Below are 14,868 nucleotides of genomic sequence, written 5' to 3'. Positions count from 1 at the left end.
CAAATTTTTGACACGTCGTTTGTAGTTATTGAAACGTCAACTGACATGTAATGCTAACGTCATCTACATTATACTGTTGAGGTTCTTATTCTGTCTTGTCGGCTGCTAGTTGGGTACGCGTTATACTTATTAATTGGTATTAGTTTTCTTTTTGGCAAATCGGGTGTTTTTCTTAACACAAAATTTAACTAGTATAATGTCCGGAAAAGGTAATAAAGCTTTCACAAAAGAAGAAGAGCTTCTTCTTCAAGATTTCAGCAGAAATGTGTCGACTAAATCATCAGCGCTTTTCTATGGAAATGCCTTTATCGTGTCTGCAATTCCCATTTGTAAGTACTAATGGTATATTTACTAACTATATCTCATCATATTCTTCAACATAATCAAAAGTTTTTTGCATAAATTCAGTTACTAAAATCAAGTCAGGTGAAAGTTGAGTCTTTAATTTTCGAAAGATGCAGTAATAATAACGAATATCTAAAATTTCAGGGTTATTTTGGAGAGTTCATGCCTTAGAAGTTAGCCCTTCACTTGCCTGGTTTGCAGTAGTAACAGCTGCCAGTACTTGGCTACTAGCTTTAGCATACCGTAACACTAAGTTCCAACTGAAGCATCGCGTAGCTGTACGTAGAGAGGATGCCGTCGCAAGGGAGATGACTAGGAAATTGGCTGATGACAAGAAGATGAGTCGAAAGGAGAAAGATGAAAGGTTAAGTAAAATTAGAACAGATTATTAGTGGCTCAGCTTGTGAATTGAATAATTCAATAACTCACATTATTATCCACATAGTATCATTCATAGTGACTACTTGTGTGTGTCATTAGAAGAATGCCAAGAATCCAGTTTGATAGAAACTAGAATCTGAGTTAGGTCCCCTACAAAGGCATTTTTCAAATTAAAGCAAAAAGGGTTCTAAATGTGCCCTAATCTGAAGAGGCTGCAACAGACTCAAATGGATTTTTATTGTGGTCACTTTCACAATTTCCTTGTTAAAGTAGTAGAGCAATTCATTCCTGTTTCATTTTTAACTTGAAGATTACACCTTGATAGGTTTTTTTACAAGCTTTTGTTTAATAAACTCTAATTTATTATAAGGTAAATTAGTGATCATTGTATTCATACTTTAATATAATCAAATTTCAGGATTTTATGGAAGAAGAATGAAGTGGCAGATTATGAGGCTACTACTTTTTCTATCTTCTACAACAACGCCTTGTTCTTAACAATTGTGATCCTGAGCAGTTTTTACCTACTGCGTTCGTTCACACCAACTGTGTATCCTTTTCAATTATTCTATGTCTATCTCAAAATTATTCAAAAATATTGAGTGAATGACTTAATAGTATTAACAATTTTTCTATAGACAGGTTTTATATATTCATCATCGTGTCAGCAGATAGATGCCTACTGCACCACTCCCAAAATTTGCTATGATGACTGATCTTGCATTGTCCATATTCAGTGACTTCATACCCGACGACTGATAGACTTTTATATACCTTGACTATGTCCTCAGTCCACCGAGTAGGGCCTATCCTCACTGAATCTAGTGGCTTTTAAACATCATCTTTGGCCCTTGTATATTCTCTTGATTATAATTCCTTTAAGCTTACATTTACTTAGCTTGGGAGAAAGAGATGAGTAATCTTTGTTCTAATGGCTATTAGAGAATTTTACTTCAAGACATACACAACAATTACATTCAAGTAAAGTGGTATGTCAATAATGGTCCATTACTAAAGGGAACAAAATTACTTTGTTAATGATCACAACAGCTAGTGGATAATCTTTTGCAGAAGGCTGTCTACTGGTGACCATGGCTTTTATTTCCATGAACAGTAGCATAAGTATCATCATTGTAAGTAAATATTATACGTAAATGAGACTTACAATCTTAAGATGATAGGGACTCAACAATGTTAATGTTATTATTTTTAGTTGCCTATGAACATTTATTTCAAAATTTTTAAAATGTTAGATTTGATGGTTAACTATATTTTCTTTAGGCATTTAACTTACTATAGGTGAATTTACACAAAAGAAAATCAAAAATGATCACCATTACATAATTCATTTTTTATCTATAGGTCATAAATATCTTGAGAAGTAACTGGACATGATTTTAATAAACATGTACAGTTATGCCTTCGAAATTTTATATTTTAGTCTTAAACACATTGTTTACATTGTAGTTTTTAAATATTAAATTCATTTATCTATCATCATCATTTCAGCCATAGGATGTCCAGTCAAAAAAAAGCAGATTAGAAGTACACTACACTATCTGACAATATATTTCCTTAACATTAATCTACAGAAACTATATTGTGTCTTTAACGGCAGCTTCTGGATTCTTAGCATTGCTGTCTACAGGATCTAAATGAAGAGGGAGCAACTGATGACCAAGTGATGTGCTTAAGACGCTTGATGCGCACAAATCTTGAGGCACAACACAACAGAGAGTCTATACTCAGTTTTAAGTTATTTAAAGTATGTGCTTTTTACAGATACATTTTGTTAATAGAATTAATTTTAAATGATATGGTTAAGAAATAAAAAAAAATTTGAACAATCTCTAGTTTTATTTACAAATCCACAATATAAACTTAATCTATTTTACTAACACAAAAATGATAGGTGTTTTACAAACTTGTTAGGGTGGGTTCTGTAAGGCAAATTCAATAAAAGAATTTTCGATACACTTTTACTAATTGTCTCTATAAAAAAGTTTTCATTTTATGAAAATACTGTCTTTTGAACACAATTTTTAGTCTTTAGTTTAATTTCACACTCATTTCTAAATTTATTTTGAGTAATAGTAGTGTTATGATTTTACATATATTCATGAATTTTTTGACGTTTCTTTAACCTATTTGCTTAAATTTTAAATGTCCACTTTCTTATTTTAACAAGTAGGTGGCAGGCGGTTGCACTGTCAAATCTCACTGTTCTCGTTTGGAACGTTGGTTTGTCAGAGGCTCAGTACATCATGCCGACGTGCAGTGGTTCTGTGCGTTGGAAAAAGACGTTGGGGTTGCTACTAAAGGTGGGCTCTACGGTCGTGTACACATTGCCCTCCTCTGGTCGCATCATCACGCCTGTATTAAGAATAGTCACAATTAGTAATTAACAATGTAAATACAATTTTTTTTCCGCAAAGCAAACTGGTTCAGTCGCTCGGTATGAGTGTGTCGAGGTGGTTATAGTGACCTAAATGGGCATTAAGTATCTTTCATCACATTTAAATAAAACGTATACCCCACAACAAAAATTAATCTTAGTTGTGGCTTCATTTTTATGGATTTTTTTCGACAATATGCTACCTTTATTTTACTTCTATAAATTATTAAGTCACTACAAAGTATTAGTTAAGAGTTTTACTAAATTACTGTAATTACATTGACTTCTGATGTTTTTGATTGGTGAATATATAACCATTTAATTAGCTTTAATATAATTGTTAAGTATTGAATTTTAGAAAGCTGGGTTTAAAATTTTACCTGGTGGAAGTAGATAATTATAGGGCGGGTAATTAAATTGATAGTGCATTAGAGGGTGCAAGGGGTAGTGCGGCGGTGAGCACAAGGGGCGTGCGTGCAGATGTGAGCTCGGGAACATGGCGCCGTATGAATCTGTAATCATAATGCGGTGAGCTGCGATCAAATTCTGGTGCTTAAAAGCGCTAGTTCTTACTTGTTAGCGCGTTTTAGATACTTAACTAACCGGCATGCTGAGCAGGAGGCTCTTTACGGTCGAGGATAGGAGGCGGTGCGGCTGCAGGCGACGCTGCCGATACCATCCCATATTTCACCGGCTTGAAGTGGAAAAACGAAGGTGAATACCCCGAGCCACCAGCGCCTAAGGAGCTCAGCCCTTCTTCTCGGTCTGCGTCCCACCGGCCCTCTCGGCCTAATGCTGCTAACCTTCGACCTTTAGGAGCAAACATTAATGCGAACACAACCACACATGTAGCTAATAATCCCGCTGCCACACACACATCTCGATGCTGTTCCGGTGCACCTAAAGCGGCCGCTACCCAGCACACCCATACGGCGGCGGTCGCTCCGCTTGCTCCAGCAATATGTGTTGCTTCTCGGTAGTTATCTCGTATGCCGCGTGATCGTAGAGCTACTCCGCATACTACTGCTATTAGAAATGCAGCATAGCACAATGACAGCAGTAGGTCTGATAGTGCAGATTCACATCGCGTACCGTCAGAGGACACCCTCGGCGGAGAGCTGCCGAGCCATTGAGCTCCGATTGCAACTTGTATCATAACCGCAAAGAATAGAAGTAGTCCTTGATATGCCGCCGGTAAATAAACTCCGCCATTTAAACTCAACAAGAAGACACATTTAACCAGTAGCGATGCGAAAACAATTACATAAGCAACACCAGTTCCGAAACGAACTGCACCGCATGTAAAAGTGTTTGGCGTTGAGGTGTAAACCGCTGCAGTAGCGGCGCTAGAAAATAGTCCAAATAATAATGTTTGACCTAGCAATAAATGACGATGACTCGGTGCCTTACGGCTAGCACCCCACACTATGAAAATTTCGAATCCACTTAAAGTCAACATACTAACACATGCTATCGCAAGTACTGGCACCGCCCAAGGTTCTGTCCTCAACGCGCCTACAGACGATGTTTTTAGAATAGGTATTGACGTGTTATTATTCGGGAATGGTAATTTAGAAATTATGACGGCTCGTGAGGTAGTCACTGGAGGTTTCGGGGAAGAACGCTCCGGAATAATAAAGAATTCTGTGCTCATTTCTAATCGATGGGCTTCGGTGCGAGCTGGCCGACGTAGGGGCGGTTCCGTCTCGGGAACAACTTTTTCAACTTCTGCGAAATGATTGTTTTCGTTGTAATCTTGCACATATTCTTCGTAATCATTTTCAGCGTAGGGATGTGCTGATGGTGCAGGCCGTGGGGAATACGACGATACTCGCGGAGCGAGGCGGTCGCCGAAGCGGGCCGCGCCGGCCTCCGCCAGGTTGGCCAGCGCTGCCGTGAACAGCAGTGCGCGGACTGCTGCTATCGCCATCAGGCCACCCCGGCCTCAGCTGCCCGACCTCCGCCGGAGACACATCCGCGCTCAATGTGTGACTCCTGTGATACAAAACGCCCTGTCAGTCTCGCGCCAAATGCCCGGCGTCCGATCGCACCGTCTCGACTTTGAGATAACCAAACAAAGAATCTCCCGGTTAAACCGGTTTGACGTCTTGCACCTCTAGGGACCTTAACTTTGCCGATTCGGTTATTTTTGTTTTATTTTAGTCTACATCGTTTCCAGTGGGCTCTTCACTCTGAGGCCCTAAACGGATAGATTGTAAATATGAAGCTTTTAGCAAATATCAAACTTAGCAAGAAAAGCGAAACCTATTAACAAGTTATAGAAGATACATAAATTATTTATTGCTGTAAAAGATACGGTAATTGGGAGTCTTTACCAATAATATTATTTAAGCCAAATTCGTAAAACGCAATCAAGATTTAACTACTTTTACCGGCAAGAATCATTGCGCTATAATTAATACTTAATTAAGACAAACTAATTTAAGTTTTAAACTAAAATTGTCTCACTAGCAATTTTTAATGAATATTAAATAAAAACAAAAATGTTAAAAAAACTATGATGATGCGAACGTGTGTAGCAAATATGGTAGCCCTAGAGATGTCTGTCGCGACATTACAGCGCGACGTCAGACCGGATAGGAGCAACGAACCTATTAATTCACATCCCCTGAAGGCAGATGTACGGAAAAACTTATTGAACATCGATCGATTTTTCATTAGTAACTTACTGACATTCTTTAAAGCAAATTTTCTGTTTTGATTATACTTTGAAGTACCAATGACTTTGATAGCTATTGGATTGGATTAGATTTTGAAATTTATTCTTCACTCCATAATTTTAGGCCCTGGCCTTATTCAGCAGGCAATATGCATACAAGTCTTATTCAGCAGGCTGAATAAGACTTGTTGTATTCTGATCATGATGCGGACCACTTAAACAGTATATTAAAAGGCGTAAGCACGATATGATTCGTGTTGTGATTATATTTTCGGAGAGATCTATTAATTAAGAAATTCATTACTATGGCTTTTAAGCTTGGACGATTTCTGCAAAATCTATCTTTGGATATTAATTAACTGTGCGTCCGAGAAATATTGTTGAGACCAAAGATAATTAATCAAATTACACTACACGGATTTCTACCTGACTCGGCTATTGTTGTCCTATTGGCATATACAGATCCCGGACTGGCAGAACCCACCCCTATTGATGAGTTAACATTATTACCACTTCGGTAAGTGTTAGCATTGGGTGAAGTGGCGGAAGAAACATCAGCAATGCCTCTATGCATGTGAGGGAGAAGAGGAACAACATGGTTGGAAATGTCTTGACTTATTTTTATTTTTAGGTCTAAAAGAGCGAAGTCTTTGTTCTATGACATGAACCTTTTTTTTAATAATTAAATCTAAGGAAATATACAAAGAATATAAGATTTCAACTAATAGCCGGTAAGCGAATAGTATTAAAAATATTTGGTTCACCAAACCCCGCTTGGGGCAGCTAAAAGTTTCTATTTGTTTTTAACTAACAAATCTGCTATATTTTTGTACTTTTCTGATGAAAACGTCGCCGAAGAATGTTTCATTTCATATCCTTAAAGAATGAGAGAAAAACTAGCACTATTCAGTATTTTGTATTTGAAAAGCGCGCTATTAGGTGAGGTATACATATATAATATATTAAGAGTAGAATCTGATTTTTTATAAGGAAATAATCCACTATGCTAAAGAAGAGTCATCATCGATCCACTCCATAATGAATTATCTCATATTTTAGGTGTTTAAAGTACGCGAAAATGGCAAAAATAAAGGCATTCATTTATAACAAACAAAATCTATGATTAAATTTAGAGAGACACTAAGTGTTTTTAAATTTAATTTAGTATTAAAAACTATATAAAGATTAGACGGCTATATCCACGTGTTAAACTTCTAGAACGTTTTTGCGAAACGGGGCCTCATTTATCTTTACAGAAGGGCCCATTAATATCTTTGAACGATTTCTCACTTTATATTCCCTGGCTAGCTTAATTGAGTTTGTCCAAATTTGGCAAGCACGAAGTTTCCGCAAAGTCCCAGAAAAGGTATAGGAAGGCTATTACTCGCGAATTTGTGCCTGTATAAGGAGAAGCAGATAAGAAAATATATTGTATAATAGTTTATGAAGTCGGTTCGTGACTTTGAACTTAAACCGAGCACTGCATGTATGTGATTTGGAGCTTAAATAACGGGAACCAATTTCGTGAACCTCTCGGGGAGAACCGAATCGACAAGCCGACGGGCATATAGACGGAACAAAAACGGTATAGTGTAGTATTATCTAAATATAAATCGTTAGAGATCTATTTTTTATCGTCATTTTTTGTTTGCCTGTTTTAAACAATGAAACTTGAAAAAGGTTTGATAAATTAAACGAGATATCATTGATCAACATAATATTTTAAATTGTTAGCAGAGTACAGATGAGAATCAAATTTGTAAGAATTTTTTCTCTTATAAGAAATGTAATCACTTTATTTGGGTATTTAGGCTTATAACACTTTTTGTAACAAGAAAAGATGTAGTATACCGTACATTGCGCATACTGGTGTATAGCAAGAACATAACTTCGTGCTAAAGATTAAATTTACTTATTACTTCTTTACCTATTTTAAATATATTCCATCCGTGACAAGTTCAAATAAGACAGACATATTTTTAAATGTTTCCGTTACGTAGCAAGGCAAGAAAATATTATATGGGAACATTACATATGTATTTTGTAATCTTACTCCATAAACGGCCAATAAAACAGTTTAAGCTCAGAACACGCAAAACCGTTTCCGTCCGTAGTAATAATTTTTCAATGCACGCAAGCGACTATGACTATGTAATAAAGGTGTGATCTGCTACTACTCATATAGATGTTAACAAATATTTTTTTTAAATCGTGTAACCTTATAAACTAACAGATAGGGATACTTGGACCACAAGTAGGTAACATTTTCTGCGTGCTTGCGTTTACTATATAAACAATATGTATGTAATACAAAATGTCTAAATAAGTGTAAAAATAAACATCTTCAGCCAAAATCGGATGACAGGACGGGTATTGGGCTTACCCTAGGAACGTAATAAAAAACTTTGTACGGGATGTAATAGAAAATTTGATATAACCTTTTAATTTTGTCTATGTTACAAGAGGCAGGACGCAACTGCTCATATTGAAAAAATATGCGAAGTCCTTTGTCTAAAAATAGAAGTTTAAAATAAAGTGATATTTTCTTTCAAAATTAGGCCATTGAGAAATTAATGCGTGTGTCTAGTTACAGGAGGGTTGTTTATTTGTTAAATGAATCGACTACATATTTTAAAAACATTTCTTAAATGTGACATATTTTTCGGACCGGACGTTCAATGGAGTGTCCTCACCCCCAGTCCCCTCGACTTCGGTATGGCTGTCACTCATGGTCGATAATATACGCTGAGCGTTCCGATCCAAGAGCGTGCGACAGGACCGAACCTCTGCTCAACCGGTTGCTATTGCCTGGCTAACATCACTACTACCTCTTCGGAGAGTGTTAGCGCTGGTAAGAAGAAATGGAGTGTACAAGGCTTGTCTTATTGTCGTCGCATTGCCCGGAAAATTGAGTACTTGTCTCGGTTTGAAAACGGTGCGGCGATTGAATGCACAATGTGGATGTGATTGTATTGTAGGTGGCGGTCCCTACAGTCTGTATTTGTTTGTTGAGCAGCAGAGTCAAAGTAATGAATTGTTGCCCGATATAGGTACTAGGCGATCATTGGCAGGTAGATCGACATACAGGTCTCCACTGCATACGTATCACAGCGCGCCCGTGGCCCGACGCTTAAAACTGTTCAGTACGGCCTGTAATTTGTGAACGATGCACGGAAGAGCGTGTGCGAAGCACAGGATTCCGTATGCTAGGACGAGTCTGATAACAGCTTTAAAGAGTCTTTCTTTATTCAACAGTGATATTTTACTCCCGCTGTTTAGCGATTGATAGAAGCACGGAGGCTGTCATTTTTCGCACTGTTTCGATGTGCGCATTGAAAGTGGTTTGAGTCACCCATGGCATTGGACTGTCCATGTATATGAATAGAGCTGATAGAGGCAAGCGGTAACGTTTAGAAAAGAGCGTTGCCATGTTTTTGGAGGGATTAATTTAATTTTTTATTTCCGGAACTATTACCCTAGAATTTTAGCTGCGTTTGACAGATGTACTGTATCTATAGGTATAACCAAACGGTTGAGAGCTCTGGGAACAGAATATGCACCGACAATCACGTTTCTTCCAACCCCACCCATATTATAGGTTTTTATTACGTTATTCTATACCACGTTTGTAATTAATGGGAAAAAATATATTAAGTGATAGTATATTTAACGCAGTGGTACAAATGTTACGCATATTATACAGAAAATCGCATTAACAAATCCATCCTTACCCAATTGAAGATTGAGACAAGGCACTTCACGAAATGCTACATACCAATTAGTATTAAGTTATTGTGGCTACATACTCTGCAGACAATCAGATAATTTTGACAACTATAAAACGACTGTTTGTTTGTTTGTTTTGTCTGGTTGTTTGTTTGTTGATGGCAAAAGATCATGTAGACTAATCAGATTATGACTATAATGGGATCCCAGTAGTAACACTGTCCTGAGGAAACCAAATGACAGAATGGCGTGGAAAAAGGTCGACACCGTTTCCGCCAAGGCATTTCAAAACGTTCACGACCTTCAGTGATGAAGAATACGATTAAGGATATGTTATTTATATATACCATTATAAGTTGGTATAGTGGAAAGCCAAAGTAATACATTAAAACGCGTGTTATACCAGAGACAATGAGACTCCGGGAAACAGAGCGTTGTTCGTGTGCGGCCGCGCGTTGTAAAAGTAACAGCGCGAATACTCCAGGTGAAACTCGGCTGAACTGATTGCGCTGAGACGACATCTGCCATACATTCTTTTAATATGGGAATTCAACACATTAAAAACAGGTAACAAAAAACAGGTTTAAGTGACAAATCTAACTTATAGTGCGATCCTAATCTACAGCGCTGTTACAACCGGAAACTTCATTAGAAGGGCTTAGTTTAAGTAGGCTAATAATCGGTATTACTCATACATTATTAATATATAAAATTTCTTTAAAGTGACTGCAACATAGCTAACTATATATAATACCTTAATTAATGTTAATGTTTCTATTTACTGTTGCTTCTTAAGGACAGAGGAAGATGTACTTAAGGAAAACTGATAATTTTCCCAGAAAGCATATATTACGTATATCGACAAGTAAATACCAAAGGTTTGCAAATACCAGAAATGAAAATATAAATTTTGTGTTCCTAAGACATTATATCATTGCATTTTTTAATTCTTTCTATAGGTAATGTATACTTATATTTTAAAAAAATGCTTTATCAACGATTTGGGCTAACAGCAATTTAAATGACTTTATAGAAGATAGTACACTTGTGTTCTTATATAAATTATTTATTAAAAACGTCATTTTGTGTTATCTTAAATCTATACAAATAAACAAAATTGGAGTGTGTGTGTAATGTTAAAATAGTCTATTTTTACTAAACGCACATGAATATATATTCGGTACGTATACAAAAGTTACATTTATTATATTTTTGTCTGTCTATTTATTCCAGCTAATTTCTGAAATGGCTGGACCGATTTTGACGGTACTGGCGGATATATTGGCGGGTCGAAGATGTAATGAGTAACTAATTTTATAAAAAATCTTTAACCAAAGAAAACTAAATAACCTAAATGAAAAATAAAAAAAAATTATTTCACGCGGACGAAGTCGCGGGCGCAGGTAGTTAAAAAATATATGGTATATAGTCATAAGTAAAATATTAATATGTAATATAAATTAATATATAGTGCCACTGAGTTTCTTTCTTCTCAAGTCTGAGGCATTTATCATATGAACTAGACTTAACTTGTCGCTAATAACAGGTGTAATCCATTCTATGCTGTACAATTTTTTTTCGTACAAAATTACAAACATGACATATCAAATAAAAACTAAGGGTCTTGAAAATACTGATGTCATCCGATATTTGAGGTCAAACCTCTTTTACCCATTATATTCTAACGGTTGCTTTATAATAACACTGAAAATTAATAACATATTATTCATACATCATAATTTAAAATCTTTTACGATTTTTGAATTTGATAGACAAATGATAAACACAAGAAATAAAAATAAACTCGTAACGCCTAAATTTCGTCTTCAAAAAGATAATAATTTCAATTGAAATATGTTTTGTAAAAATTAAAAAATATTCCTTTGCGTGTTTTAAATGCGTATTAAATTGCGTCTCGCGAAAATTTTCAAATTTCGAACAATGACTCGAACTAGAAAGGAGTTTGGCCACCTCTGTTATAGAGTATATAGATACTGCACCATCATTATCATATTACCCGATAGACACCCACTTCAATGTACAGGCCATCGGCGACCTTATAGGCGATGATACCTGATGATGAATACCCAAAGATAACGAACTTTGGGGATAGCCGTTCGATCTCACAACATCCATTAAGCGACTTTTTTTTGTATACTATCATATTCCATGATAATATTTAATTCTAAACTATTCGAATTAGAATTATTTGTTTACAAAAGTTCGAGAAATAATACTCTCTGTATCTTACAGAGAGTGTTATTTGTGGAACTTTTTCTTAAATATTTATGCTTATTTAAAAGAAAATGCTGTCATATTTCGGTGGCAATCCGCCAAGTTATTCAATCTAAATGTATCACAATGAATAACTTGACGGATTGCTATCAAATATGACATGAGTAGATATTATGTAATGCAAATTTAAACTGATAAGATTGTAATCGTGGCTTTGGTACGAAAACGGATACGAAACGAACGCCTTATTAAAAATTCTAAAAACACTTTCTTCTTGGCTTTTGATCATGATGAATCATAGAAATTTTTAATTTTATATAAAATTGCTGTTGATTCAGTTTGCCCTGTAAGTAGAGCCGACAAGTTTATATTTGGCGATTTAGCAATTAAATAGCCACACCTGAACCCGACAACTATAATACAATTAAAATTTTGTATGCCACTCCCTTAGCTTTGACTTTAACAATATTCTAAACAAATAGCCATTAAATTTTAAATTCTATTTAAATAAATAAATATTTTAAGCGCAATAGCTGTAATTCTCAACGATATTACTTTACGGAAAACATTTACTTCATTATGGCAGTTGTTATAAACTGTCTATACATGCGACAATTTAGGGACAAACCTATGAAATACAGGTGTAAAAGAGAGAATGTACAGTAGTTTCAGAGATAAAAAAGAACCTAATGATATTGTAGTAAGATAAAAAATTTTAAAAATTTAGAGTGCTTACACTTAAAATTTATAATTATTTACTATCTATACAAACTTTGTACTGCTAGAAGTAACTAGCCTGTGGCATTTCAATAAAAAAAACAATCAATGCAACATATTTCAGAGTAATATCACTGTATACATGATGATTAGAAATAGGCGTAAAAGTTTTTTTTGCTGAGAATTGAGTTATACATTGACGCCTTTAAAATATTTTTACTGATAATAATCATAGTGATAATTTGTTACTATATTCTTAATTACTGAAGAATTCAAGTTTTAACTATATAATCTAAGGTAAACAAAACCAATTATACAATTATTTAATTATTATCAGTCATTTCTACGCAGTAATATTTTAAAATGCGAAACATATGAATTCTACTTACTTGCTATAAATTGTCTAATGATCTCATTTTGCCTTATTTTAGTGTAAACGTAATTTTCTCTAATAATAGTGGTCTACTTGGATATTGGTATACCCTAAAAACTATATAATGAAAGTGTAAAAGAGTATTATTTTCTATCTTAAATCGTAATCTAAACATACGTATAAATTTACAGTATGTATTTATGATATTTATATTAAATGAAGTTAAGCCATTTCTTAATTAAATATTTTTAGCTTATGGCTACAAAAATTTATATACACCAGCGTATAAAACTTCAAATAGGTACAGGCAAACCTTCATTCTTACTTCATTTCAATATTTTTAGAGATCATTAAAGATATATATACCAATTTATAGTAAAACCATTTTATAATTATGTAGAAGCTAAGTAAAAAATTGCAGTCATGTAACTTTTAAGATCGGCAAGCTTGACAAACAAGGTGAACAACGGCTTAAGCTCCGATCGGGGTGGACTCAGCCCGCGACGAGAGACAAGAGTCACGACAACCGTAGGTCAAAGCCCTTACACGTTTATTTAAAAAATCGATACTCACGAATCGATTACCCGGGAACCCCTAAAGTTGATTTAATACAACACTATACGTGAAGCGTAAACATTAATTGATAAATAATTTTAATCACTGATCGCGAAATGACGGGCCTCCATGCGTGCGAATGGCGCGATGTCGGACGACAAACTAAGTGAATATCTTGGTATCCGTGATGCGTGACAACTGCACGTGCCTGAAGCGCAAGCGCATCTCCATTTTGCACGCTTAGGACACCAGCACAAGATCGATCAGTTGCCTCTTCAAAATTTTTTTTTAAATTATTTAATTATTACATATTTTAAAATAGTCATGCTTTGAAAAAAAATATTTTTGTAGCCCTTTTAGTGAAATAAATATTTTTAAAATTTTAATTGCATTCTACGTCAATTTAAAAAAAAATAGTTATTGGGAATAATACAAAATGTAGACAAATGTTTTCAAATATAGCGTCATCTAAGAAAACATTACATTTATGTAAAAGATCTCATAATAGCAGGTGAGGAGAATTAATTAAAAATTTGCATATTTTTAACTACTGTAATAAACTAAACATGTAATAAACCACGAAAATATGGATTTCGCATATTATAAATTACCTTGACTGGATCTTATGAAATTACAACCACAAAAGTCAGTATAAACCACGCGAAGTGTCATTATCAAAAAAATGTTACATAAATACATAAGATAAGTTGTGATTAATTCCATTAGTTGCACATAAACGATAGTAATCCACTATATCTCTTTATGGTTATTTAAGGTTAAATGTAGATAGTTGCCACAAACCCTAAAGTTTGCAAGTTCAAAGCTCCGCTAACGTCAGACAATTAGATAATAGGCTGCAAGTTGCATCATCAAAGTAAGATACGGTAGTAAACTTTATTTCACAAGTGTATATAGCAAGTTTAAATATTTATACTTTACAGTTCACGACGCATTAATAACACGATGTTCTGTGAACAGCAGGTAAAAATATCTCCTTGTAATAAAAATTAATTAATTTCTTATTTAAATAAAAAAAGGAATGAAGTACCTAAAATTCAACATTGTTGGCTTTCAAGGCAGCCTAGGCACTACTGTATCATCTACTTTTATTGCTAAAAGCAACAGTGCATAAGACATTACTGGCTGATGAAACATATCTTTTCATTAGCTAAAATGGGAGCAGCTCACTATTTGGTATTTCAATACTTTTTTTAACTCAACTTCACTGCTGCCCAAGTTTCATTTCAGCAGATTCTGCGGGCAGAAGCAAGCTGCAGAAGGCGCCTAAACTAAAACCTCTTTTAAGGTCACAAAGGCCCCCGGGGGAGGCACGGATCAGGCCGCTACATACTACTTTCAAAACTATGAATGCTTTTCGCGTTATAAGACTATTTAAATGAACGAAGCACTGTACTGCATTTACAATTTTCAGTTCTTTTAAGTTTTAGTTTAGTAGCTAAT

At 35.0% G+C, this 14,868-nt stretch overlaps 2 protein-coding genes across 2 annotated transcripts; one reads left to right on the top strand and one right to left on the bottom strand.

The window, feature by feature from the left end:
- Window positions 1–62: 62 nt before the first annotated feature.
- LOC137933128 (translocon-associated protein subunit gamma) lies at window positions 63–2,567 on the top strand. The gene is made up of 4 exons (XM_068776911.1): window positions 63–329; window positions 490–709; window positions 1,145–1,276; window positions 2,319–2,567. The coding sequence occupies exons 1-4, from the start codon at window positions 197–199 to the stop codon at window positions 2,383–2,385; spliced, it is 552 nt and encodes a 183-aa protein (XP_068633012.1). The 5' UTR covers window positions 63–196; the 3' UTR covers window positions 2,386–2,567.
- An 83-nt stretch (window positions 2,568–2,650) lies between these two features.
- LOC137933127 (extracellular calcium-sensing receptor) lies at window positions 2,651–13,546 on the bottom strand. The gene is made up of 4 exons (XM_068776910.1): window positions 13,426–13,546; window positions 3,725–5,116; window positions 3,502–3,633; window positions 2,651–3,099 (listed from the first exon to the last, which is right to left on the bottom strand). Exons 2-4 carry the CDS (start codon window positions 5,049–5,051, stop codon window positions 2,981–2,983), a joined length of 1,578 nt encoding a protein of 525 aa, XP_068633011.1. The 5' UTR covers window positions 5,052–5,116; window positions 13,426–13,546; the 3' UTR covers window positions 2,651–2,980.
- Window positions 13,547–14,868: the final 1,322 nt, after the last annotated feature.

This window comes from Battus philenor, unplaced genomic scaffold (assembly GCF_028537555.1).
Source record: "Battus philenor isolate CCGP_79_NKW_IND1 unplaced genomic scaffold, ilBatPhil1.0.hap1 SCAF_13, whole genome shotgun sequence".
NCBI classification, from domain to species: domain Eukaryota; kingdom Metazoa; phylum Arthropoda; class Insecta; order Lepidoptera; family Papilionidae; genus Battus; species Battus philenor.
The sequence above is the reverse complement of the archived record's forward strand: the minus strand, read 5'-3'. Positions and strand labels throughout refer to the sequence as shown.